Below are 26,047 nucleotides of genomic sequence, written 5' to 3' on the forward strand. Positions count from 1 at the left end.
CTGTTGGCCTGCATGAAGACCTTTTATTTTCCCCATACCAAGTTAGCAACATAAAGAAAGGATAACATTACCATCACTTTTTGGAAAACCCATCCCTTTCTACTTCCTCTGTCTTATAATTCCTCTTTCCGTTCTTTAGTCCTAAATCCCATACCCATTGACACCATGCGTACTTCTCACTCTTTTATTACATATTCAGTAAGTAACTATTATCCATCAGCCATTATCTTTCAGGTACTCTATCTTTATGAAGGAAGGTATTTAGAAAAACAATGTAGCATTCCCCTCTGGTGGTTATAATCTGGGGCAGGAAAGCAATAATGACACAGTCTGTTGTGAAATGTTTGAGGAAAACCACAGAGAGGGCAGTTATAAAGGCCCCAGAAGGGAAATAAAGTTGGTTCAGAAATGGAAGGAAGGAGAAAGAAGCAGTTATATGAAACACCTTTTTTTTTTTTTTTGTCCTACTTTATTCTGATTTTTCCTCTTTGAACATCTAATGATTTGACATTTTGACTATATTTACAAGTATCTTAAGGAGTCATAGGCCACAGTTTAGATATTACTTAGTTCTCCCTTTAGGGTGAGGACACTGAGAGCCCACCTGTGAAGAGATTTGAAATTCTTTGGTAGACACTTGAGAAATTACAGAGAAATGGCTGTTAACAGAAATATTCCTGAGCGAATGCCTCTGAGTTTCAGGTGGTAAAGAGAGCATTTCTGTAGAAGAATTCCTCTCTTGGCTTCTTCTCTTATATTAAGGACTTGAAACTTTTTTTTTTTTAAAGATTTTATTTATTTATTTGACAGAGAGAGAGATCACAAGTAGGCAGAGAGGCAGGCAGAGAGAGAAGGAGGAGGAAGCAGGCTCCCCGCTGAGCAGAGAGCCCGATGCGGGACTCGATCCCAGGACCCCGAGATCATGACCTGAGCCGAAGGCAGCGGCTTAACCCACTGAGCCACCCAGGCGCCCCAAGGACTTGAAACTTTTAATAATCTTGTGAAAATATGAAGAGCCACAGAAATCCCCTGCTCCCTTTTTGACAGTAAGAACCATCATCCACAAGGAACACTTCTCTTCCTGGTTTAATGCAGTAGTTTTCAAAACTGTGAACTTTTTGTAAACCTCACATTGTACTAGGTTTTGTGCTTATGAATTTTCATGTAATTCTTATATGGGTCATTTTTTAATATACGTCTGCAGGTCACTAATCAGGGAGTTGTGTCTCCATCTGGCCTAAGTGCAGCAATCTGAAAGTTGGAAGGTAAGAAGCACTTCGCACCATATTCAGAAGTTCTGTTATTAATCAGAGTTGGCGTGGTCAAGTCAGAATCTTAAAAATTGACCTCACTTGTGACACTGATAGTAGTCCAGGGAAACAGAAAAATTATCAGTAAGAAGAGCGAGGAATTTCTCAAAACCTGATGAGCTTCTCTTGCTTATTACAGCAGAGCTCAAGGATTCTTGTGTCTTTGACCATGAACTCAGGACCTAACTTAGCCTTCTACCCCACTGCACCCTGCCATCCTTTTTCTTGTTCTTTGGGACATAGCAGAAATGTGTTGAGAATCTGTCAAATACAAATACATGTTTTCTGTTTTAATAACATTCTGGATTAATTTTTTCCTCTTTGCCCCCTTAGGAGCTTCCCATACTAATTAATTGGATTCATGACCCATAGATCTGAGTTTGTATTTTTTTTATCTTGGTTTGATTTTAAATTTGCAAAGTTGCATCTAGATTTATAGTTTTATTGATAAAGTGTGAAAATTTGTGATGGGTTTTTAATATAGAAGCACTGTATTAGATAATTCCGATATTGGCCTCCTTTTGTATACAAAGCCCATCAAAACTGTAAATACGAGGGAGAAAATAAATTCTCACATGAATATCATAGAAGGAGCTCTAACGTTAGAATTTAGAGAGGGCGCTATCTCATTTAAGTTGATCCAAGTGGTGGCCTCTCCGAGAACTATCCAGACCTAGTAGGTACAGCCTAATATTTATTTTGGTCCTTAGAGTTGAATTTTCAAAACTAAACTAATAGAATTCTTATTTTAGAATGTTGTGTTTAGGATTTTGAGTTCTTTGCTGTAACTGTTTTAACACAAACCGCCGAAACAGCATTCACATATCTTTTATCTTAAAATTAGGCAAGTTAGTTACCACTACTATTAATTTCAGGTGGATGTAGAGATGTTATCATCTCACCTCTGGCTATCTGTGTCACAAATGTTGGTTTGTACATATGTTCTTAAAAGGCACTAGACTTAGAAATGCCAAAGTAATTAATTATTTTTATTTTCAGAAACAATTTTGTTTCATGGTACGAAGTGTTTCTAAATTGAAACACTTTCAGATTAATGGACTTAAGATAAATGGTTGCCATTTTCTATACATAGTAATAATGGGATCGAGCTTCAGCTGCCTGTCAGATACTAGATCTCACTCCCTACTTCTTTATCACATTTATTCCATCATTCATTCATTCAACAAATAGTTACTGAGCACTAAAACTGTACCAGACACCGTGCTGGACCTTGGAGATGCAAGAATGAATAGGGGAAGCAAAGGGCCACAGGTGAGCGAGAATGTGGTGCACACGGCAAGCTAGAAAGTTCAATATGGCGGGGCTATGTAATTTAGAGAAGAGGAGGTTAGTGACCATCACCAGACGGCAGGTGGGTGGAGAGATTTGTGAAATAGGCTCAGAGGAAGGAGAGTGGCCTTATCACAGTGAGTACTGAGTAATGGACAGAATTGTCGAATCACTGTATTATACCCCTGAAACTAACAGAACCTGGGTGTTTACTATACTGGAGTTAAAATCAAAAAGAAAAAAAAGAAGAAGTAGTAGGAAGGTTAGGTTGGGGTAGGAGGAAACATAAGAAATTAGGAGTTTAGAAATGTAATCAAAGTATGAAGGGCCATGAAAGGCTTGAATAAGATTTGGGGGGTTATCCGCAGAGAGTAAAGTAGATCTAATTTTAGTATTACTGGCTGCAGCATGGAGAATAGTTTGGATAGGAGTGAGTCTGGAGGCAGGGCGGCCTTTGCAAGTAAGAGAAAATCATGGTACTAGGATGGTAGTAGTGGGGAAGGAAAGAAGTAGATATTTAAGAGAAATTTAAGATACATGTACTTATCATTAAGACCATCCTGAAAGAATAAATAAATGATTTAACTACATTGTTGATGATCTAAGTTCTGTTTCCTCTCAAAGGTGGCCAAATGTTGCTAATTATTAATTCCAAATAATGTCATTAAATAGTTTAAAGCAGTTTTTTTATCAAAAGGTATTGCTACTGGTCAGACAATACCCACTGACCACCAGGCTCATTAATTACAATCGTAGTGGTAGTATTTGAACCATTTTGCTCAGCACTTCTTGTGTTTTGGTCATAGTGCTAAGCATTTTACATGGTTTATCTTGTTTAACCCTCCTGGCAACCCTATCAGTAGATATATTCGCTCCTTTTTACAGATGGATGTGAGGGTTAAGTACTTTGCCTAAGACTGCCCAGTTTGTAAATGGCAAATCTGTTCTTAAAACCTAGTAACTTGTTAGTTACAGGCACAGCTGGGATTAGAACCTAGATCTATGTGCATTAGTACTTTTAAGATTTCTACTTTTGTTAGGGTTAATTTCTAATATGCTGTGCATCCTCCTTTTGGCCCAGTCTTGTGTATAATTATATTTCTGCATAAATAAGATAAGCTACAGTTTGAGCAAACACATAGTACAGAGTATTGACTACTTGGGGTTTTTTTCTTTCCAATTAGTTACGGCAAAGCCAAGTGTGAAGGGAAGTGGATGGTGAGGCATTTTGAGGAGGCAATCAAATGTATATACATACTTTCTAATTATGTATTTCCAAGCCAATAATTTCTTTGAAAACAAATGTTTTAAGTGTGTTTCTTAACCATGTTAGGCCAGGAGATACAGAGAAAATATTAGATCTTTTATGTCAGCGTAAATGACAAAGTCTCAAAAATTCACAGCTGAACGCAATGGTAAAGGCCCTTGGCAAGAGAGGTTATGTGACTTTAACCAAGACTACTCCAGTGAACTCGGATAAAGACTGAGTTCTAGAACCTCCCGCCCGGAGCAGTCTCGCTGTCAGGGAAACGTCAGATTGCCAACGCTTGCTCCCAGTTTTGTTACAAGAGTGTCAACGGCGTCCCCAGTGAGCCCAGTGGGCTGCCTTGTGAGAGAAACCAGTAAAGGCAAAAAAAAAAAGTTACCGCAAATGCAGGAATGGTGTCCCTTTGCTGAGAGGATCACCCTTCTACTTCCAAAATAATACAATGAAACTGTTTTTGTTTCTACTACTTTGTCTTAACACTTGGTATAGCATCAGCTTCTGAGAGATAACCGAGCCGAAAGAGGCCACAAGAAGAACTGTTCTGTGAAAACAGCCAGCAGGTAAGCCGTTCAGATCATTTTTAATTCTGCTCATTGAGTCATGTGCTCTTTTTCTCCCCATACCAATATGAATGGATGAGTGATAGCTGAGTTGCCTTTGAAGTTGCCGTCTAAAGAACCAGTGTGAAATATTTCAACCATTGTTTATTAGAGTCGATTTCAGGATTATTAGTAATGAATAGAGAGATACCATTCAGAATGAATTTTTAAAAGAAAAGAAAATTTCCGTTTCTCATGACTAATCAATACGAGATCAGGATTTAGAATAATCATTTTATTTTCCATTTAAAAAAAGTAGAATAAGTCTTTTTCCCCTTAACTTATATGGTACTTAAACCTTATGAGAGAGCAACATGTATATTCTAATAATATATAAATGAGTCTATAGAAAATACACTCATTTTAAGAAGTGCTTCTGGTTCTTACTCATTTTATATTGCTGAGTCGATGTTATTTTTTTCCATTAACAAAGAATTTTTCTCAGTCGGTTGTTTTAGATGTATATTTTCAAATTTTGCATGTGGTGTTTCTGAAGACTTAATTTTTATTTAGATGAAAATGGTTCTCAGAATATTGATCAGAACTACCACCCTGGGATTTACACTTACTCAATTTTTAACAAGATAACTGACTTCAGATAAATTGCATCCCATGGTTTCCTGTTGGTAGGGCGCTAGCTGCTGTGTTTAACTTTCCCAAAGAAACAATAGAGCTTTAAAGTATAATGTTGTACAAAGTAACCTCAACTGAAAATCCACTCGATCTCTGAAGAAGCGAATATAAATCCTCTCCAAGCATGGCTACCTAATTTAGACAATCAAAAACTGTCAAATGGGGCACCTGGGTGGCTCCTTGGATTAAGCCACTGCCTTCAACTCAGGTCATGGTCCCAGGGTCCTGGGCTCAAGCCCTGCACTGGGCTCTCTGTTCAGCGGGGAGCCTGCTTCCCCCTCTCTCTCTGCCTGTCTCTCTGCCTACTTGTGATCTCTTTCGCTCTGTCAAATAAATAAATAAAATATTTTAAAAAAAGAAACTGTCAAATAAATAATAAGTTGACCATCAGTGATAGTCAACATAAAACCAATATATTTACCCTTAAGAATGTCAGCTTCTAAGATTATAGCAATATCTGTATAAAATGTATATAGTTTATAAATAACTGTGGATGAAATATATATACAAATAAAATGAGCAGACAGCAGCTCACTATTGGAATTAATCAGGCAAAATAGAAAAAAACATATAATTGTTAGAAATGAGAAATATGATTATTAAAGAGATAATTAATGAAATGGAGATACGGCCAAAGAAATAGACCAGAATATAGCCTAGAAATACAAGGAGATGGGAGAGTAAGAGCGTCCTTAAGAGACACAGAAAAAAGTCCAAGATATATTTAATCAGAGTCTTTGATGAAGAAGGGCTTAAAACACATGCACACACGATATTTAATGAGATATTGGTTAAGAATCCCCAGTGTGAAAGTTATAGATCTGTACTTACACATACAGAAAGCACAATGGATACTAAGTACAATAAATTTAAAAAAAAAAAAATCCAGGGGCACCGGGGTGTCTCATTCGGTTGGGCATTTGCCTTTGGCTCAGGTCATCATCCCCCCACATAGGGCTCCCTACTCAGCAGAGTCTGTTTCTCCCTCTTCCTCTGCTTCTCCCCACCATTGTGCTCTCTCTCACTTGCTCTCAAATGGATAAATAAAATCTTTAAGAAAGAGAAAAGAAATCCACACCTAGTGGTATAGTGTAGTACACCCAAAACAAGAGAAAATCTTAAAAGAATTCAGAAAGGGGCACCTGGGTGGCTCAGTGGGTTAAGCCGCTGCCTTCGGCTCAGGTCATGATCTCGGGGTCCTGGGATCGAGTCCCGCATCAGGCTCTCTGCTCAGCAGGGAGCCTGCTTCCTCCCCTCTCTCTCTGCCTGCCTCTCTGCCTACTTGTGATCTCTCTCTGTCAAATAAATAAATAAAATCTTTAAAAAAAAAAAAAAGAATTCAGAAAGAAAGGACAAATTGTCTACAAAGGAATGGTAGCTATACATCAGATGTCTCTATAGCAGCAAGGAACCCAGAGCACAGTGGACTCATCTTCAGAGTTGTAAGTTAACACACAACCTAGAACTGTGTATCTAGAAAAACATCTTTCCTGGATGAAAGTGAAGTAGGCACACTTTCAGATTTTCACAAACGAAGAACATTTACTATCAACAGACTTTGGCCAGAATTTTTAAAGGATGTGTTTCCAAACAGTGGTCTCCCCCCCGCCAAAAAAAAAAAAAAATGTCTGAGATTCAGGAATGATGCAGAACCAGTAAACTGAAAAAGATGTAGGTAAATGTAAATAACCATTGTTTGTATAAAGTGATAATGATGTGTGATTCATAGGCCTTTTCAAAATAGTGGACAGCAATAGCATTGGCAAGAAGCAGATGAGTTGTGAAGCATGGGCATGGGACAGGGCCAGTGAGGAGCTAGAGGGAAGGGTTCCAGTGGGGCATGAAGAAGGTCTTGGGATGAGGGTATTTTCATTATCTTGAGTGTGCTGATGGTTTCACATGTATATACCTATGTCAAAACTTGTCCAGTTATACACTTTAATTGTGCGTTTTTCTTATGTCAACTACACCTCAATCAAGATCTTCTAAAAGAATTTGGGGGGGGCCACCTGGGTGGCTCAGTCGGTTAAGTATCTGCCTCCAGCTCAGGTCGTGATCCTGGGATTCTGGGAGCAAATCCTGCATCAGCCTCCCTGCTCAGCAGGGAGTTTGCTTCTCTCTGCCTCACTCCCCAACCCCACTTGCTCCCTCTCTCTGTCTCTCTCTGTCTCTCTCTCTGTCTCTCTCTCAAATAAATAAAATCTTCGAGCAAAAGTCAAAGTCTTTATGTTGGCCTTCAAGGCCATTTGTGATCTGGCCCAGATCTTTTCGCTTCCTCCTTGACATCTTCTCCCACTTCACTTCTTACTCAACCCTTCCTGCACAGTGGCTTCTCTGCTATTCCCCCAGCACCCCAGTCCCACTGGCCCTTGCACATGCTGTTCCCTCTCCCTGCAACTATCTTTATGGCTTGCTTCCTGTTTCCTTCAAGTCTCTCCTCAATGTAAAAAAGGTTCATTATTCACCAAACCCATCAAACTCTATTGATCTGTCTTCCTGATTGTCAAAGAGGGACAATCTCTTTAAGCTTCATGAAAGCAGGTTCTTTGCTTTACTCACTAGAGTATCCCCAGTACCATAAACAATGCCTGATACATGGGCAATAAATATCATTACATAAAATATTTGTAGAATTCATTTAAAATCAATTATATGCAGTAAAGTGCTTTGATTGAGTCCTTGTGGGGACCTCTACAGTTAGTGTCTGACTCTAGTCCCCATGTCACTACTTATAGTCTGGGTGATCCTGAGCAAAATACTTAACTTCTCTGCCCCTCAGTTTACTTATCTGTGAATTGAAAATAGGCATACCTACTTCATAGCACTGTTAGAAGGGATAGATGAGTTAGTGCCTCTAAGGCATTTAAAATGGAAGAGCTCAAACATTAGCTCTTATTTCAAGGATGGTCTTGTTATTTCCACCTGTGTGTTTTCTAAGCGCTTGTTCAATTTTATTTTTTTTTATTTTATTTTTCTTCTATCTAGTTTAGAAAATCAAATTATTCTATAAGACTTAGGACAAATATGGTAGCCCCCAGCCCTGGCCTTCCCCATTCTCCAATTTCACCCTCCAGAGGAAACCACTTTCAACCCTTTTAGCCATTTCTTCTAGTATCAAGCCAAACTGCATGCTTATATTATGATTTCTTGATGTTCTTACTTTGGTATAACCTACTGACTTCCTGCTGTACGTCCTGTACATACACACACGCACACACGCATGCATGCCCCCTTATCTGCATTTTTCTCTCTTTCTAGTAGCTATCTCATAATTGTCAGACCAAATCAATATTCATTGTTTGCATTAATGTGATTATGTATGTAAATATTATTCATAGATGTATCACTTTCTTGTTGTCATGGAGATAACTGTCTTGTTTTTCATTTGCTTTGTTTTCTGTGTGCCTCACCCCCGTTCATCAACCACCACTACGCAGAAGTGTAGTTCCTCTCCATTCTTTTTCTGGGGCTCCTCCCTCTTGGAGCTGTCCGTTTCTCAGATCCTTTCTCAGCTGTGTGCTGTCTGGACCTGCTGCACAGCTCAAGTCCTGTGATCTCTCTTCATGATCATCCTGGGGCTGTACTTCATCTCTCCTACATGGGATTTCCTGTTCCCTGGCCTCCACGATTTTTCCTGAGCTTTCTGAGAAGGAGAACAGTTGTGGTTAAATTTGGGCACTTTGCATATCTGAAAATCTGTTTATTCTAGTCTTAGGTTGACTGATTCAGCTGGGAATGGAATTCTTTTGGGAGCCGTTTGCCCCGGACTTCGAATGCATTCCTCCCACAGGGGGAGTTGTCTGTGGTTTCCATTTCCCAGCCCCCCACCCCGCTCTCTTGGGATTTGGATGTTGGAGTGCCCTCAGGTGATGCTCCAACTTTCCTTAATGTCCCTTTTATATATTGTTGTCTTCAAAGATTTCTGGGCAGTTTTATCAAAGTGATGTCCCAGACCTTTTATTCACTAAAAAAAATTCTCTTACACTTTTCATTTCCAAGAGCTCACCTTGTTCTTTGAACATTCCTTTTGAACAGATATTCTCTGTGTCTTGTTTTGTGGGTGCAGTTTATTTTCTTGTGTCTCTAAGGGTAACGTTTGTGTGAGGCACAGGGCAATTCATGGAGGTGAAGTAAGCACAAGGAGAGAAAGACTTACTCGAGTCTAATTTTTGTTACAAGTTTTATTAAGTGCAAGACAAAAAATTCTTCACCTTTCTTATTTAAATGTATTTTTCTGCGTTGCTGTCTTCAAAGCCATTTTCTTTCTAGTATTTTCAATATTGGCTTGACTTTTCTTACCCCCTTCGGGTGAGTGACTGCACTTCCCTTTCTCAACTTGTGAGAAACATAAAGGTTAGAGAAGAGAACTATAATGCATTAAATCAATAAATTTGGGGATCATTTACTCCTGAAACATAGCAGGTAGGTGAGAAAAGATAAATGCACCAATGGTCTAACGCTGGTGACTCACAGCCGAGCCTCTGAAGCTCCTGGAGACAGCGTGGTCTTCAGGTGGGCGTTTCTCACCGGAGCTCGGCCTCATTCTTCCAGCCCGTGGAGGGTAGTACATGTCACCTCAGCTCCGCGGGGAAGTTTTCAACACCTCTGTAGCCGGATTTCAGGCCCTTATGTACCGAGGCCACTAACTATAATGCACTTGGGTAGTTTTCCAGATACCCAGTTTATGGCATTTTTCCTTTTTTGCCACACCCACTTCATCTAGGCTCTTCAAATCGGTGCAGGGTGCAGGGGAATTGTGTCGTTTCCAACTCTGAGACTCTTATGTCTAACAGTGCCAAAGAGGTGACAATCTGTGAAAGCCTCCTTTAAACAAGCAGCTACTTTGCTAATGACGGTCCGTTCCCTCGGGAACCCTATTTCATCAGCAACGGACTATGTTTTTCAAGGGGTCCCATGCTTCTTCCTCTGAAAAGGGCAGGGGGTCCTTTGGATTTCTCTCTTTTCTTTTCTCTTCTTCCTTTCTTCCTTCCTTTCTTTCTTTCTTTCTTTCTTTCTTTCTTTCTTTCTTTCAAATGTTATTTGTCAGAGAGAGCATAAGAAAGGGGTCAGGAGTGGTGATGCAACATGGGGGCTTAAGTGGGTAGGAGAAGAATAAATGAAACAAGATGGGATTGGGAGGGTGACAAACCATAAGTGACTCTTAATCTCACAAAACAAATTGAGGGTTGCTGGGGGAGGGGGGTTGGGAGAAGGGAGGTGGGGTTATGGACATTGGGGAGGGTATGTGCTTTGATAACTGCTGTGAAGTGTGTAAATCTGGCGATTCACAGACCTGTACCCCTGGGGATAAAAATATATGTTTATAAAAAATAAAAAAAAATATTTAAAAAACTAAAAAAAAAAACCTAAAAAAAAGGGGGGGGGCAGGAGAGGCAGAGGGAGAAACAGGCTCCCTGTTGAGCAAGGAGCCCAACACAGGACTCAATCCCAGGACCCTGGGATTATGACCTGCCTGAGCCAAAGGCAGAGGCTTAATGCCTGAGCCACTCAGGCATCCCCTTTTGACTGATTCTTAACACAGATATAATGTAAACTAATATAAACAAACTCTAATTACAAACAGTGCTGTAATGTCATCTCATTGATCCAAATGGTATTAGTCTTACACATCTTCCTTTTAGTCTGTTGCTGCACTTTTTTCCCCTGGGGGAGCCTTATCATACAGCAGGTGTGTCAGATATTAAGTGGTGTGAAAAATCTTTCAGCAAAACGTTATCCTCTTATATTCATTTTGTGTTCGCTCAAGATTTTGCATTGCACTGCTTGAAGTTGCGTGTTTCCTGTCTTGTATTCATCTGTGTTTCCCATACCTTACTGATTATTCCCATCTGATTCTTCCGTTGGATTAGTCTATGAGGTTCTCTTTTCTGTCCTTTCATTTCTTCAGAATTCTCTATCCATTTTCCTACTGTGGCGTTTTGTCTTAGGCTTCTTGTGTATTATTTCTCATCTAATATTGAATGAGTATCTCCTTGTGTACTTGAAAGCCTATGAAAACAAATAAAAACTTAGGGAAACACAAAATTATTTCAAGAAATAAATGCATGAAAGCATACTGGATTGTAATTTTTAAAAACCGCTTCTTATTACCTATCACTGTCAATATTTAATAATTAACAGGCATAGTTTTTGAGTGGTCATTGCACGTACTAGATTATTAGCCCAAGTGAAACACACATATATTCACACTCACACACACAGCTAAACCTTCAGGCATTGCATCTGAGTGTTTTATAAAAACAATAGTGACATCTAAATTTATTTCTTCAACCCATATCTTTCTCTTAAATTCCAGACTTTTTTTTTTTAAGATTTTATCTATTTTTCTGACAGAGATCACAAGTAGGCAGAGAGGCAGGCAGGGGGTGGGGGGGCGCAAAACAGACTCCCTGCTGAGCAGAGAGCCCAACGTGGGGCTCGATCCCAGGACCCTGAGATCATGACCTGCGCGGAAGGCAGAGGCTTAACCACTGAACCACCCAGGCGCCCCTTAAATTCCATACTTGATATCCAAATCTTCCACTTTTTTATTTCAGTAGTCAAATATAATTTTATACTTCTCAAAGTTAGGAAGTTCTTTTCCTCTGCCTTCATCTCAAACTCCAATTAAATAATTTCATATTGTTTCTCATGTCATAACCTTTGGTTAGTACCAGAAAGTTCAATATAGTTTCCCAAATTGAAAGGCAGTAAAACTTGCATTAAATGATGCCTGATTCTAAGGGATGTGCCATTCTTGAAAATGTCTTACTTTTTAAAATACCTCTTTATATTTATGATTAGTCTTTACTATTCTAAGAATCCATATAAAAAGATTGATAGTTTGACAAAAATTGACAGCAATTTTATTGAATTATTTAGATCATGTCATGCCTTTCCTTTTAGATCTGGTAATTTTTTTTTAATCTCCTGTTCTTCTTTACTTAAATGAGTTTTGTCATTTACTATTGGGAGGCACAAAGGCTAAACCATCCAGCTATCTGATATGTAATTTGAAATTAAGTAAAAATGCTTTTATTGTTGATGTTATTCAATTGTATTTAATATTTAAAATGTCTTTTAACATTTTAAAAGTAGCTCAGTCGGTTAAGCGTCCACCTTTGGTTCAGGTCCTGGTCTCAGGGTCCTGGGATCCAGCCCTCTGTCCGGCTCCCAGCTCAGCGGGGAGCCTACTGCTCCCTCCCCTCCCGTTCATGCTCTCTGTCACTATCTGATCTCTCTCTCTCAAATAAATAAACAAATATATATATATATATATATATTTTAAAAACTGAGGGAATATAAATTTTAAAAGATAATAATAATAAATAAAATGTCTTTTAAAAACGTGTTATTTCACTTTTACTTAGTTTGTAGTAGCATTACATTTTTCATCTACTTAGTGTCAAACAATTTGATAGCCCCTGGATGCTGTGTGTTCTGTTTCTTATGTTAGCAATTAATAGTGAGGAAGAAGAAATCAACCTCTCTTTTTTTGGCTGTCATCTTGCCTATTAGTAGTAAAGAGTCTCCTAAAATGAAAAAAATGACAGTAGATTTCATCACAGAATCAAAAAAATCCCATAATATTGACATACAAACACACTCATGTCAGCCTTCTTCCGTCAGGTGAGAAGAACATTTCTATTTCCTTTAATACAGAGCATATTCATTTTTATATGAGGATACAAATCATTGTGTTGTGTTGCAGCTTTAACAAATAAAATTATAGCTGTTTTTTATTTGATCTTCTCAAGATCCAAAGATGTTCAAGGTTTGAGTTTACATAGTCTTCGCATAGTGTCATCTGTTACTGGAGAAGGAGATCTAATTTGCAACGGATAGAAAACTATTTGTCATTTTGCAGGTTTGCCAAAAATAAATGAAACTATTAATTACTACATTTTTGAGCAGCTGTTAATAAATTGGTACAGGATAACTGTTCATTAGAGTACTGGTTAATGACATGGACTATATTGGTTCAGTGTTGCTTTTCACAGAAATGTATCAACAAGATTAAACATATTAACAAAAGTAAGTGAAGCTTTATGTAAATTTTTAAGATGAGAAGTTACCTACCCTGTGTTAATAAATTTGCCATTTTAAAACAAATCCTCCTTTGTCATATTAAACTAATGATTCAGTACCATATTTTAAAACAACTTATACCACTTAACATTCATGTTTTATATACTTTATGTTTATATGTCCAAAATAATGGCTTGAAACTGCTTTTAAATAGTAATTTTAAAAGTAAAATGTCTAGTGTGTTGTTGTTCTATTTTCTAAACCTAATATTCGCATTAAATTTCATTGTCTTAAAAGTTTACCCAATCCTCCAGACAAAAAATATCTTTAAAAAAAGAAAATGTCTTTTAGATTTTTAAATTCATTCATACATATGCATGAATAAAGACATAGAATATATTTACATATTCCCTGTAACATAAATGTATACATTCTATACTTGTTTAATTGGAATACATTTAATTGCATCTGTGTTCTAATTTAAAAAATTTTTAATGGCTTCTAGGTATGGATATTTATAGTAGCGTAATTAGAAATACACCACATATACAACATAAAATGGTTTTTAAGGAATTTAATCTATTTTATACTATATGATGAAATTATTATATTAAAAAAAGGAAGTAGTCTCAAATTGCCACTTCTCATGCCTCCTGTCCCTTGGGCATCTAGAAATTCTGACCTTCCTTGCCAAAATTTTAAACTAACAGTTATAGGGAGTTATTTTAAATTGTGACTGTACTAAATAAAATTACTTACCAGCCAGTTAGAATTTTGAGAGTTTGCTTTTCAGGGTAATATGAATAACCCACACAGACAAGACAAAAAAAAAAAAAAAAGGATTTGTCATTTGGAAATATGTAATGTATCCAGTGTGTGGTAATTAAAAAAGCAATCAAGTCCTGGTAAAGCATTCATGACAATGTCTTTCTTGAAATCTGGTAGCTCCATTAGATATTTTCACATGACTAAACGCATGCAAGCCTCTCCCCTCCAGAACAGCAGTGGAATTTGGCCATGGTCACTAATAATGGAAAATAGCACATGAAAGCCATTCCAGTAAATTTGTCTTGTGGAGTCCATTTCCTTCAGACAGGTGTCTGTTTCACAGCTGGCTCTCTCCAAATTGGTCCTGTGATTAAATGGACGTGGACACAAAACTAACCTTTAATTCCCAGAGATGGCTCCCCTAGGCAGTGATAGAGGTCCACCTGCAGGACTATGTATTAACAGCAGCTGTATCCCCACTGCTGCCCAGGTCATAACTTCATCGGGGGTACGTCTGGGGATCTGATCATCCGATGCATATAGGTGCCAGAACACTCCCCAAAACATTAAGCATTCCTCATTTATTAGGAAAAGAATTGCTGTAAAAGTTAATGTTTTAAACCAGCGATACAATAAATTAGCAACACAATAAACAATAGCTCCTACTTGATAATTTGTACCTTGCAGCCTGGAGAATAAACCTCGTAAATTCATCAGCCGCATTGACAAGGCTTTGAATTTAAAAAATACTATTTTGTGTCCATAGAAAACCAATTATACGAACTCTTGAACTTTGACATATGTAACTGCTCATAATATAATGGGGATCATCCTGTAGTCTAAAACCGTTACTGCATATATAAATAGTGGCTATATAAGCATAAATTATGTAATAATTTATAAAAATTTTCAAATATTAAACACTTAACTGTCACTTGTTGTAGCTGATTTTAATTACCTTTCAATTAGGAGGCAATTTAAAAATAAATCTAAAAATCACAAAATGATGTCTCGTAGAGTTAGAGCTATGTTTTTAAAAGAATCCACTTCTTTATAATCAGAATTTTTCCTTGCCCTTTCTCTTCAGAAATATTTTTCATCACTCTGTAGTGATTTGTTTGTATACCAAGATATTGTTGGGAATTTACTTTGTTTATTTCATATACTTCTGATCAATTCCAACTCATGCCCAATTATATTACACTAAATTAACATAATTCAACAGATGTTGATATTTAAATGTTTTCTGGCATTCAAATCTTGGACAGCTGTCTTTGAGCTTGGGGAAAAGGCAAACATTTAGAGTTAAATGCTGAACATATGCTTAAATTACTAATTAGAAAGATGGAATAAAAACTATGCATTATCCTTTCTAAGGACAATAAACCTCAGATCGGGATTTCTGTAATCTTTTTACATCAAGTTACAGTCCAGAGGTGTACTCAGACTAAAAAACATCAGACTCCATGAATAACTTAATTTAATTTCAAGTTTGATCACTAAAAATTATGGAGAGTGTCACTAGGATTTGAACATCTAAAATGACTTCATACTGGCAGTTTTAAGAGTTGAAAAGATGCTTTTCGCTTACAATGTCAGGATGGTAAAAGCAGTTTTTAACAATATTTTATTGTGGAAAATCTATTATATGCAGAAATACAGAGAAAAATATAAACTCAGTATGTCTCTCAGCTGGCTTAGATCAGGGTATGGCCAACCTGGGTTCATGTGTATCCCCACCCAGCCCTTCCTCCAAACCCAAAGCCCATCTACCATATTACTTCAACTGAAACTAACAGTATGTTCTAAAAAAATAATAGCCTCTCTCTTTTTTTTTTAAAATATTTTATTTATTTATTTGACAGAGATCACAAGTAGGCAGAGAGGCAGGCAGAGAGAGAGGAGGAAGCAGGCTCCCTGCTGAGCAGAGAGCCCGATGCGGGGCTCAATCCCAGGACCCTGGGATCATGACCTGAGCCGAAGGCAGAGACTTGAACCTAGTGAGCCACCCAGGCACCCCAATAATAGCCTCTCAAAAAAAAAAAAAAAAAAGAAGAAGAAGAAGAAGAAGAAGCCACAGTACCATTACCATATCTATTAAAAGAGCAATAATTTGTTAATACATGTTATTTCTTAACGTATGCTAATATATACGATTGATACTCACATATCTTCAGTTGCTTTGTAATGTTTTATTTTATACATTGTTTGGATTTGGATCCAAATGAGATCTGTCTCTTATAATGGGTTGACATACATCTCTTTAAAAATGTTCCCTTTAATTATAAATATGCCCTCCCCAGCCTTTGTTTCTCCTTGAAAGTTTTTGATTGCAGAAATCAGATTGTTTGTTCTATGAAGTTTGTCACCTCCGAGAAGTGTTGCTGATTTTACCCCACACGTGCACTGTGTCATTGCACGTACTCCTCTTCTCCCTCCCTCCTGTAATTGGTATTTAAATCTAGAGAATTGATTAGGTTCAGGTTGTTTTGTTTGTTTTGCTTTGTTTGGGCCAAGACTGTTTCAGAGATGGTATCTTCTATTTTTCTCACTTCCGTGTCTCTTTCTGTGATTGGTTAGCCATAATGATCCCAGATTCATTCAATAAGGGTTACAGAATGGTGATATGTTAATTCTGTCATTCAAATTTTGCTTATTGGTTGGATTACTTCTGTTAAAAATATTTCCCACGGGGCACCTGGGTGGCTCAGTGGGTTAAAGCCTCTGCCTTCGGGCAGGGTCCTGGGATCAAGCCCCGCATTGGGCTCTCTGCTCAGTGGGGAACTTGCTTCCTCCTCTCTCTCTGCCTGCCTCTCTGCCTACTTGTGATCTTTGCCTGTCAAATAAATGAATAAAAATCTTTAAAAATAAAATTTAAAAAAATCCCCCACTTCAGCTACTCGATTACTGCAAGGCACAGATCGTGTAGGAAAAGAGAGATAAATACTTGATCACTTCCCTTGGTTATCAGTTTTCAAAATTAATTGGTTCTTTACATTTTCCAGAGATGAGCAGTGAAACTTGATTCTATTTTTTCTTTAACTCATTTATTTTAAACATATTTGATGTGTTTCAGTTCATTAGTTACTATTCTAATGGTGTTAAAATTGGCATATCTTTGGGCAATGGAAGATTGTTTATATTGGCTCCTGAGTCTGTTTCCTTTCTAGTGGATTTTCTTTGCTTTCTTCCCTGCCATCTGGTATGTTTACTTTTTCAAGGCTACCTTGTACCTTTTCTAGCCTAGACCAAGAATCTGCCATTTCTTTAAGAAGGGAAGTAGCTTCAGAAACTACAATCTGGATGTTAGAGCTGTAATTATTTCTAGCCCTTTTTAATGGAATGCGTTAGGATTTTTTTTTTTTTTTTTTAAACATGTTGGCTCACACTAATAGTCTTGACTCAAATTCAAGACTTCGGTATTTTTGTACTTTCCATTATTGATTATAATCTCTTTTTTCAACATTGAAAATACTACCTACCTCTCAATGACACCATATAGTTAACAGCTGTCCCTTGAACAATGTGGGAAGGTTAGAAGCACCCACCCACACCCCATGTGGTCAGAATTTCTTTGGTGACTCTTTACTCCCCAAAAACCTACTGATGGCTTACTGTTGACCAGAAGCCTTACTGATAACATAAACAGTTGATTAATGCATAGTTTCTGTGCTATATGTATTATAATATATAATAATATAATATATGTATATAATATATCTATAATATACATGTATGTATATTGTATTCCTACGACAATGTAAGCTAAAGAAAAAATGTTATTAAGAAAATAAGGAAGAGGCACCTGTGTCTCAGTAGTTGAATGTCCAACTCTTGGTTTCGGCTCAGGTCATCATCTCAGGGTCATGTCCTCAGGGGTCGTGAGATCAAGCCCCGACTGGGGGCTCCACGCTCAGTGCAGAGTTTGCTTGAGATTCTTTCTCCCTCCTTCTCCCTTTTCTTCTGCCCGTCCCTCTGCTCACATTCTCTCACACTCTTCCTCTCACTAAAATAAAGTCTTTTTAAAAAATCATAAGGATGAGAAAACACATTGATAGTACTGTACTGTATTTATTGGAAAAATTCCTTGTATAAGTGGACCTGTGTCGTTCAAACCCATGTTCAAGGGTGAGCAGTATTCCTTTTATCTATCCAGTCGTACACAGAGCAGTCTCAGAATCACCTTATCATCATGACCATCAAATAAAATAATTTTTAAGAACAGCCTAAAATTTTTCCTTTCCCTATTTGTTTTATAATTCTTATATATTTCACAAGGAATGTGTAGTCAATTCCTGTGTGTAGTCAATTTCAAGCCCCTTGAGGGACCCCTGGGTGGCTCAGTCAGTTAAGTGTTTGCCTTTGGCTCAGGTCATGATCCAAGGGTCCTGGGATGGAGCGTGCTCAGCAGGGAATCTGCCTCTCTCTCTCTCTCTCTCTCTCAGTCTGTCTATCCTCCCCACTGCTTTGTTTTTCTCTCTCTCTCTTAAGTAAATAAATAAAATCTTTTTAAAACTAAGTAAAGTCACTTAAAATAGTTCCTAAGTATAGATATACCAATTTGTAATTAGGTTCTTTAGTTTCATTTTAATATTCAGAGACTTCTCTTTAAAAATATATTTAACTTTGTTATATATAATGACATAAACATCATTATAGGTTCTATAATCAAATCTCCACAAAAAAAAAAAATCATTTTCAAAGAGGTCTAACCTCTATCCTGTCCCCTCAACAGGGGGCTGGTAGCTGTTGTTCTGTTTTGTTCTATTTATGGTTTATCCTTCGGTTGGCTTTTTTTGTTTTTTTTCTATTTTAGAATAAATGCTCTATCTTTCTTCCTTTCTATGTTTCCTTTTCCTTGCTGTTACTTGCACTCTGGTATAACATTTTATATTTCAGAAGACTTTTGTTTTTTCTAATAATTACCTTTGCATTAATACTTTGGGCAGGAGAGGCTGTTTGCTATTGGTTCCCTACTGGGACCTATCCTGAAGTCAGCTAGTAACCTCTTTTGCCCTTCAGTCCTCTCCCAAGCACTGGATGTAAAGTCGATGATACTCTGCTAATATCTGTAGGCCAATCAGCAAACTCATTCCATCTTCCTATATACTTTTCATTTCTCTCCCTTTATGATACATGTACTCTGTATACATTCTCGGAGGCATGAACAATCCATCCTATGCTGTCTTCTTCGTTTCAGGTCTAGTTTTGGTTCTAGCTCCGTTCATTAGGTATAAATTTGGAAAATAAATATAATGATCCCCATCACATCTGCAGTCAGTGTTTCTCTGTTCTTTTTGTTTTCCTCTGGAAGGGCTCGTGGAACAGTGTCCCTTGACTTCCATGACCTGTACATGTCAAGGTCACTTTGGCCAGATTTACAACCCATAGCTCCTGTCTTCTTTCCTCAATAAATAGGTTCCTGCATTGTCTGTATGAAACATTTGTTTTCAGTGTCTGCTGGAGTCTGGTTTCCTTTCATGTTTCAGTGACTTATTTTTGCTTGGATGCTCAATGATATTTTCTTTCTCCTTAAAGCCCAAGAGCTACAATAGACTGTATTCTGGTATGGTCATTCAAGGTATTTTTCCCCCAAGGATGAAGTATGCTCTTTCTGAAGTAGTTGTTATTATTTTGGAATAAATTTTAAGATTTCCTCCAGTTACAGTTTTTCATATTTCTATCATTTCATTGCTTTGTTTTTGCTTCAAAAGTTTCTCTTATACATATACTGGATCTTTTTTGCCTGTCTTTTGTAGTATCACTTATATGATCCTTTTTCTCTCTACTTTTATTTTGGATGTTTTTATACTTTGCAGCCTGTTCTTCATTACCTTCTATTCTCCTCCATCCTCTTTATTCTCTTATATTTTAGTCTAGTTTCATTTCTGGAATTTTTTTTTAACTTTCTTTCTAATTGTTTTCTGGATGCTGTCATCTGTCTTTGGCTAGCTGTTGTTGGGGGTTTCGGGTTATGCTGTATAGATTCAGAAACAAAAGTGCCACTGCCACCATATTCCCAGAATATTCCAGGACTTCTTCATAATCTGCTTATTTTTAAGAGTGGAAGTAAGTGATTAGAGCAATACATGGTCAGGGCTGCATTTCTCTACTGATAGATCTAGTGTGTCATGATTTTCTGGTCTTCTAGTATAGTAATGTCTATGTTTCTTTTAACAATGATGCTTCATACACTACTTCCACACACCTTTAAGGGGTTTTTAAGGACTTTTTTTTAAGGACTTTTTTTTTACCAAGTATATAAAAGGCACTAGTCTAGGTCATGTGTTTGGAACCCACATACTGTGTACAATCTCTGCATTCCGGAATCTTATATCCTCCTACTCAGGAAAACCTGGACTCCATCCATGGTTCATTTTAGCCTCTCACTCTTGTGCCCTTCATTTAGTCTCCATAAAATAGCCAGAAAGACATTTGGAATACCCAAATCTATTTGTGTGTACTTAAAAATTCTTAATGGTTCCTTATGCACTGTTCCTGGGTTGTAAATTGGTGTAGCAACTATGGAAAACACAGTATGGAAGATCCTCAAAAAAATCAAAACAGGACTATCATATGATCCAGCAAGTTCATTTCTGGGAATATATCCAAAAGAAATAAAAAGACTAACTCCAAAAGATATCTGCACCCCCATATTCATTGAAACATTGTTTACACTAGCCAAGACATGGAAACAACCTAAGTACCCATCAGTGGATAAATGGATCAAGATGCTGTGTGTGTGTGTGTGTGTGTGTGTGTGTGTGTGTGTGTGTAATGGATTATTTAGCCATAGGGGAGGAGAAAAGAGCAAATCCTACCATCATTTGAGACAACATGGATGGACCTTCAAGGTATTATGCTAATTGAAATAAATCAAACAGAGAAAATACTTTATGATCTCACTTAAATGTGAATTGAAAAGGGGGGAAAAAATTCAGATTTATAGTTACCAAAGACAGAGGGTGGGGAAGGGGAAATTGGAGAAGGTGGTCAAAAGATAACAAGCTTCCAGTTATAAGATAAATAAGTACTCGGGATGGAAGGTACTGCATGATGACCATAGTTAACTCAGCTATATGACACATAGGGAAGTTGTTAAGAGAGTAACCTACCAATCTCATCACAAGGAGAAAAATTTTTTTTTCCTTTTCTCTTTCTTTCTTTGTTTTCTTTTTATTGTAACTATATGAAAAAATAGATGTTAGCTGAACCTACTGTAATCACTTCAGAATGAATGTAAACCAAACCATCATTTTGTACACCTTAAACTAATACAGGTATGTATGTCAGTTATTTTTCATATGTCAGTTATTTTTCAATAAAACTGTAAAAAAACAAATAGATGGAAACACACAAACACATGAATTATTAATGGCTTCCCATTGCCTTTAGGATCAAGTCCTAAATGTGGCTTGTAAGGTCTTTCTTGGTCTACCCCTCTTGACGATTCCAGCCTCATCTCTAAATACTCCCTACCTTGAATGCTATAAACCAGCTGCAGTGAGCTTGCTTTCATTCTTCAGATAAACTCTGCCCTTGCTGCAGTAGGATTTAAGATTCATAAAAAAGATATAAAGTAGAGTGGAAAATCAGCTTGACAACTTCTGATTTGGTATATCGTGTTCTGTTGTATTTGCATACATGACACATTTGTATGTTATAGAATATATTTAGACCTTCTTAGCTAATGATAAACCTGTTATATTTCCCCATTCATACTCTAAAAACAAAATATGTTCTGGTTCCCAGAATTTCTCTACTTCTTTGAGCTTATGATTGGGACAAGAAAGCAACAGAATCAATACAGTGTTCAGTTTACCATAAGCAAACTCTCTTGTCTGTGGGGAATTATAGTCAAGACTTAACTGAGAGCATGCAGTGAGCCACACATTCAGCCCTCACATCAGCTCTTTGAGAACAGTTCCACCATTACCTCCATTTCTCAGATGGGAAAGGCAAGGTGTAAAAATTAAGTAACTTGCCTAGGTTTGCCCAGGTTGTTAAATGGAGAAGCAGCAATGAAACTTCATCTCTTGGCTTCAGAGTCCACACTCTTAACCACTGTGCTGTAACACCTCTCCAGATATGAAGTTAAGAAGGATCAAAGACAGGGAATTTAAAATATACTACCTAAAATTGAAGAAAAAAATTCCCCATCATTTTTCTGGTTAAATACCAAAATAGCTGAGATCCCCTGAGTGTCAACAATGCATTTATTTCATCTCATTTAATTTCCAAAATTAACCTCTGAAGTAGATACTGTTATTTTTCCCAGTTTGCATGTGAGGAAGGAGAGAGGGGTCCAGTAGCTTTCCCAGCTCAAATGCCAGGTAATTTACACGGTAATGTCTTTTTCCTCGAGTCTTATTCCTAAGACATATAAAAATGAACTCGACCATCTTCTTAAATTTGCTGTCTCATCTTTAAACAAAATTGTTGACTCTTCTAAAATAGTAATTTTAAACACTTTGGATTATTTGTGCATTATGTAACAGAGAGAGTGGCAGCATTTTGAAACCATGACTAAAACGATTGGTGTTAATTTGGCATTCAGTGTCTGAAATTTAAAAAAATACAGAGGCCTGCATGTTCTTTAAAGAAATGCAATGTAAATGAGAAAAGAGTAAATGTATGTAAATGTAAATGAGAAAATGAGAAAAGACTTCATTTTTATTTGAAGTTAATTTTTGGTAGAATATTTCTCTGTGGACATTTAAAGACAATAGACCTTCCAAATATAAAGAGTAGTAGACCTGAATTACCAAAATGAGAAAGGATATTTGGTTAAAGATCTTGATGGCATAACTGATTCTGAATATAAGATAATGCATTCCAACTTTGTAGGTATTCGAGTTGAATAGAACTAGGAGAATCCTGAAATACTTTCTCTTGATCACTGAACATTTAGTGTTCATGTAGTCAGCACAAGCCCCCGATAGCTTCCCTAGCTATTAGAGTATATTTCACAGTCTAGGAAACATTTGCTAACAAGTGTGTAAAAGTTTTATGTACATATTGTTCATTCGTCTGCCAAAAACCATCATGGAAGAGAAGGCACCAAAAGCATTCTTTTCATAAAGTTACACTTAGCAACTTAGCAAAACGCAAAATTATGTAAAGGGAAACACTTTTGCATTAGATGCCTGCCTAGACTTTAAAAGCTGACTTACATATATACAAGTTTGATTTTGCACATACTTCCACCCTGAAGCCCAAGATAGGAACTGAATTCGTTTTGTGATTTTCTATTCCCATAAGTAAGCATTTATTTATTACAGAAATCGGAACCTCAATAAAGATATTGATTATCATAAAAACAAGTTACTATCAAAACTCTGGCATGCCTTGTTAAATTTTATTCAATAATGATTTAATAAGTGCCTGTTATTGGCAAGGCTTATAAGTGCTGAGGGAAATCTACTTAAAGAAATAAATCAGATGTGGCCCCACTGCGTTCAGGGAATCTACAGTCTAAATAGAGTATTGGTTCATGTAGATATATAGCTGTAGCTTAAAGTAAAAATCATTGTTTTCTCCAAGGAGTGAGAGATTATTCTGACAATGACAGTCAGATAAGGCTGCCTAAAGGGGGTGGCATTTCAGCTAAGTCATAGATTCCCAATTGAATTCCACCAATAAACAATAATTTAACCTAAATTCAAGTAAGTTTGCATCTAATGGCAGTGCTGTCTGACATATTCCAGAGTAGAAATAACTCCCTACATCTTTCAGAACTTTTAAGACATTCCAGCCTATTATTAAAATATCCAGTGTTTATTACCTCCTCAGTGTGGAGGTGAAAGTGGCAGCCACATCTGCCTTTGCTCTTCAGTGGTTGTACTCTACAGATGTTCATTACAGCAGATAGAATTAGGACATTAGTCTCAGTCCCCTTGCAGCAAGTCATCATGGGACACTTTACAGAATACCAAAACTGAGCTCAGTCTTGAGCCTGTATCTGCCAACTCAGCCATGAAAGTAAATTGTAAACTCTGTTGAATGAACAGAGCCTCTCAACTTCAAAAGCTACCTTGGAAATGGATCTCCATGGAACTCCATCTCTGCACCAGGCCAATAACTTCCTGACCGTAGCTACAAAACTATCCAAAGCTACTTCTACAAAGAATTAGGGACAGACTTTTTCCCCCACTGAATTCAACTATTGATTAGTTAATAAACTGATTAATTCAGTCCAGCAGGCATTTCATTCCTTTTTTCTAGAGAATTTAAAATAATGGCAAATGGACAGATTCATTGAACTTCTTAAAATTTGATGTGTGCAGGGAGGTGACTTCTCCCCCCATGTCTCCGTATGTTCTCACTCCCGTCTTGTTGAGTTGCTCACAGAGCCCCAAAGATGGCATGCGGTACACGCGCTTCAAGGTAGTCATGCCTCTCTAGACGTCTTCTCTCACCGAGGTCCTGGACTGCCTTACACTCTGGTTTGGAATTCTCTGAATATTGAGTTGAAATCATTTTCCCACATGATCGGTAGACTTTAACCCCTAGAAAATGAAAGCCATATCTTTTTTATTTCCCAATCCTGTTTTATGGCATAGGGCATGGCATGCATTACATTTTCAGTAGACATGTTTTAAATGGAGTATAATAAACTTAGTTGAATGAGGCAGTATGGTATAGGGGAAAAATTATTCTTTAGAGGCATGCTTTCCTTGGCTCAAATAGAATAACTTCATTTCTATTTATGTGATCTTTGACAAGTAACAGTTTCTCTGGACCTTAGGTTCCTCAGACCTATCGTATGTGAAATACTTAGCATAATACCCCATATGTAGTTGTCACTGAATATGTTTTGATGTTCCTGGTAATTCAGTAATAAATTCTAAGATTTAAGAAACTAACATGTATTCAAACTAATAAAAAAAATAATAACATTTTCTGCCCTGCCCCTTTAATTCCATCATTCTCTGATGCTGGTGAAGGAAAGAAATTCAGCACATCCATTCCAAAATATTCCCTAAGAACTGCACTTAATAAAGCTTTGGCTTAGAGTCAGAAAGAGTGAATAGGAGATTATAGTAAGAAGTCAGTTCAACAAACGTACAAGTATTATATACTATACTGAAGAAAGTGGATACGAAAATGAGTAATGCATGGATTTACTCAAAAAAGTTAGGAATATTATTAAGAACACTCCATAGCTTTATTAATGGACATTATAAATGCCAACCGTATCATCTTAAGAAATACTACATGGTGTCATAATCAGAGAGAATGTGGTGTTATATCTGAATCTGTGTCTGAATTGATAGTTCTTCTTTGTAAGATGCAAGATGTCATCGGGATCAACATCCCAATTTTTTAAATGTAGACACATAGCCTCTTGCATTTAATGGAGATATTCAAAATAATTGTGTTTCTTTTGCATAATTTTTAATCCCTCCTAAGACTTAACACTAGCTTTGTTACATCATTTTCTTGAGGAAATTGGAATAAATTTATTGTTGAAACTCTATACTACATATCATTGATAAACAGATCCAGAAATACATAGTTATAGCTAGGAATTGAAGAAATTAAATCAATATCCATTTACTAAGTGCCTACTATTTCCTAGGTACTATGATGTGAAGAATAAAAGAATACCCCAAGATGCCTCAAATATCTTAGATTCTGCTTGGAGAGACAATATCCAAATTTGAACTCAGGCGAAATGAATTTTCCTGTTTCCCCAAAGAGGTGGTCTACAACCATAACCTTATGGACTTATTACACTGTATAGTAATTTCTCTTTCTTGTGTTTCCGGCATTATGCTATGAGCCCCTTGATGGTAGGAGCCATATTTGTGTTTTCTTAGCATCTAGTAGAATACCTGATCAAGTTTTGTTAATTGTTAAATGAATGTTTTGGAGTAAATTTAATAAACACTTAAAGGAAGAAGTGTTATCACAAAAAATGCATGATTAATTGCCAAATGAAACGTTGAGGCAACAGTTTTTACAATAGTTTAATTTGTTTTAGTTCAGTAAATATTTATTGTGCCTCTAATATATGACAGAAGCCAAGTTAGATTCCGTGAAATTGCACATGGTTCTTGGCCTTAAGTTGTTCCAGTGTTTTTAGCTGACAGTCCCCTCTAATCTGAAAACAAGTTGGGCCAGACCATATGATATATGTAACAACAGAC

The 26,047-nt window shown here is 37.0% G+C and overlaps 1 protein-coding gene across 2 annotated transcripts in view; it reads left to right on the forward strand.

Moving 5' to 3' along the window:
* GPATCH2 (G-patch domain containing 2) overlaps positions 1-26,047 on the forward strand; it is a 172,900-nt gene that overhangs the window by 122,073 nt on the left and 24,780 nt on the right. Inside the window, exon 8 of one of the 2 annotated variants that reach the window (XM_044266826.1) lies at positions 4,357-4,427. The exons of the other annotated variant lie outside the window; for it this stretch is intronic. Coding sequence (XP_044122761.1) covers positions 4,357-4,427 — 71 coding nt within the window. The remainder of the gene's footprint in view (positions 1-4,356; positions 4,428-26,047) is intronic. 2 annotated transcript variants of the gene reach the window in all.

The sequence above is a fragment of the Neovison vison genome, chromosome 10, assembly GCF_020171115.1.
Source record: "Neovison vison isolate M4711 chromosome 10, ASM_NN_V1, whole genome shotgun sequence".
NCBI classification, from domain to species: domain Eukaryota; kingdom Metazoa; phylum Chordata; class Mammalia; order Carnivora; family Mustelidae; genus Neogale; species Neogale vison.